The sequence below is a fragment of the Sinocyclocheilus rhinocerous genome, unplaced genomic scaffold (assembly GCF_001515625.1).
Source record: "Sinocyclocheilus rhinocerous isolate Xijiao unplaced genomic scaffold, SAMN03320098_v1.1 scaffold942, whole genome shotgun sequence".
NCBI lineage: Eukaryota > Metazoa > Chordata > Actinopteri > Cypriniformes > Cyprinidae > Sinocyclocheilus > Sinocyclocheilus rhinocerous.
Window position 1 is genome coordinate 1,832,157 of NW_015627890.1, and position 2,352 is coordinate 1,834,508.

At 35.9% G+C, this 2,352-nt stretch overlaps 1 protein-coding gene across 1 annotated transcript in view; it reads left to right on the forward strand.

Annotated features, from left to right (window-relative positions):
• The window catches only part of LOC107735994 (maltase-glucoamylase, intestinal-like), a 51,378-nt gene that overhangs the window by 17,155 nt on the left and 31,871 nt on the right, over window positions 1–2,352 (forward strand). Inside the window, exon 19 of the mRNA XM_016547519.1 lies at window positions 1,373–1,429. Within this exon, the coding sequence (XP_016403005.1) occupies window positions 1,373–1,429 (57 nt within the window). The remainder of the gene's footprint in view (window positions 1–1,372; window positions 1,430–2,352) is intronic.

Below are 2,352 nucleotides of genomic sequence, written 5' to 3' on the forward strand. Positions count from 1 at the left end.
TCTATCTATCTATCTATATATATATATATATATATATATACATTCTGTTCTTTTAAACTTTTATTCATCAAAGAATCCTGACTGCAAAAAAAAGTGTCATGGTTTCCACAAAAATATTAGGTAGCACAAATGTTTTCAGCAATTGATAATATTAATGAATGTTTCTTGAGCAGCAAATCAGCATATTAGAATGATTTCTGAAGGATCATGTGACACTGAAGATTGGAGTAATGATGCTGAAAATTCAGCTTTGATTACAGAAATAAATTACATTTCAAAATATATTCAAATAGAAAAGAGTTATTTAAAATTCTAATAATATTTCACAATATTACTGTGTAACAAAGTTCGTAGTTCGGGAAGAAGGAGGCGGGAACTGGCGAACACTCAAAGAAAACTTTAATAAAATAAACAAACACAAAATAGCGCGACAGCCCCTCGCGGACGACTGTCGCGCACAAACAGAACCAAAACACAAAATAAAATCCAGGCCTGGTCCTCTCTCGTCCAACCCTTTTATCCTTCCGGAGCTCCTCCGTGGGACTCGAGACCGGTGAGTGGCGCAGGTGTCGCGCATTAGCATTTACTCCACCGGCCTCGCTCCGTTCCCACGGCTCTTGGCCCCGCCCCTCTCGTCACATACTGTTTTAATGTACTTTTGAGCATAAGTGACTTCTTTCAAAAACATCAAAATCAACCTTAAACATTTGAACAGTAGAGTATGTATGTTTGTATGTATGTACAGTATGTATGTATTTATTTATTTTCTTACTTACTTTTATTTTATTTTAATTGTTTTTAATAGTTACCCCTAGGATTAAGTTAAAACGGAACAAAAGAAACATCCCATGTACCTTTCACTAAGTAATATATTTATTAACCATTGGCTGTTTATATTTGCTATCTGTTTATATTTACAATGGCTTCAAACTTGGCTCAGTCAGTCAGATTTTAGAGTCATAACTATCCCTTGTTTTTTTTGTTTTTTTAAACACACACACACTATTGCTATCTTAAAGTCACTCATGGCTGGGTATTCGGTGCCCAGTGCTTTCAGCTTGATATGAATATCACATTCGAGTGCCACCATCTGAAGTGTACAGTGGGTTTTCCCTCAGGCACAGGGATGAATAATCTTTTCTTTTGGTTTGTTTGCTGCTTCACTTTCTGTCAACTTCTTACTCTCCGATATCCCGCTCATATTTTCTTTTTCTGAAGCTTGAAAAACCATGACAGGAGGACCATACCTCTCCGAAAAATCACCACCCGTGATGTTCTGCCCAGTAGTTTAATGAATAATGCTCATTATTAAACCATCAAAATAATGTCTGTCATAATGTTCAGCTGATTTTCCTGTTTTTTATTGTTTTAGGGTGTTGAATTGGTGGAGGCCTATATTCCGGATGCCATCTGGTATAACTTTGAGACGGTAAGACCATCCTCTCTTGCATCTGTAAATAATGGCAGAATGTTAATTTTGGGGTGAACTATTCCTTTCAAATCTGCTTGAAACCACCGACTTGTTGTTGCTCTGGTGAGTCAGAGGCAGAGGTTTTCGTTTAAGCCTCTCTAGAGTCTGGTTAGTGCTCTAAGAGCCAGATTAACTAGCACCGATCAGATCACTGATAGGATCGGTCCCTTGCGTCTGTGTGTTGCACGTCTCAAAACGGGTCGATTACAGAAGCTGTGATTGGCAAAGCAGGTCTTGAGTGACCCTGGAGTTTGATGGAGAGGAGCAACACGGAGAACCTGATTGGATCTGAAATGACTTATGGATAGAGCGGAGACTCAATGTCTGTCTCGTCGTCTTGGCATTGACCTAGTCACACAGTCAGAGAGAGGGGTGAGGGGTCTCGAGCTAGAGACGGGTAATGCAGGCAGTGTGAGGTGAAAATCATGCTGAAAGTAAGTCTATGTTAAGCTCAGTTTCTGCTGAAATATTATAGAGATTACTTATTGTTATTACTGTAAAATCAATAATTAATATGGGATCTCTGTCAAACAGTGTAAGAAGCTTTCAGAAAATCCTTGTCACTTTATGGAATTGTATTATTTTATAAAAATGTTGGTGAATACCAAGTTATCAGCGTTTTGTTGTAGTAACTGTATAGTTTGGCAGCAACTATGACTCTGTTCCTAAATCTAGTAAGCTGTTGATTATAAATATTTTTGAATCAATACTATATAGATTATAATATATATTTTATATTATATTTATATTTGAATCAATACAACAATTATTAAAGAGATGGTCACATGATGCACAAACAAATAAAATATATTTTAATATTTAATATATTTTAAATTGTGTTTTATTTTTATGTTTTTTTTTTTTTTATTATAAAATGTTTA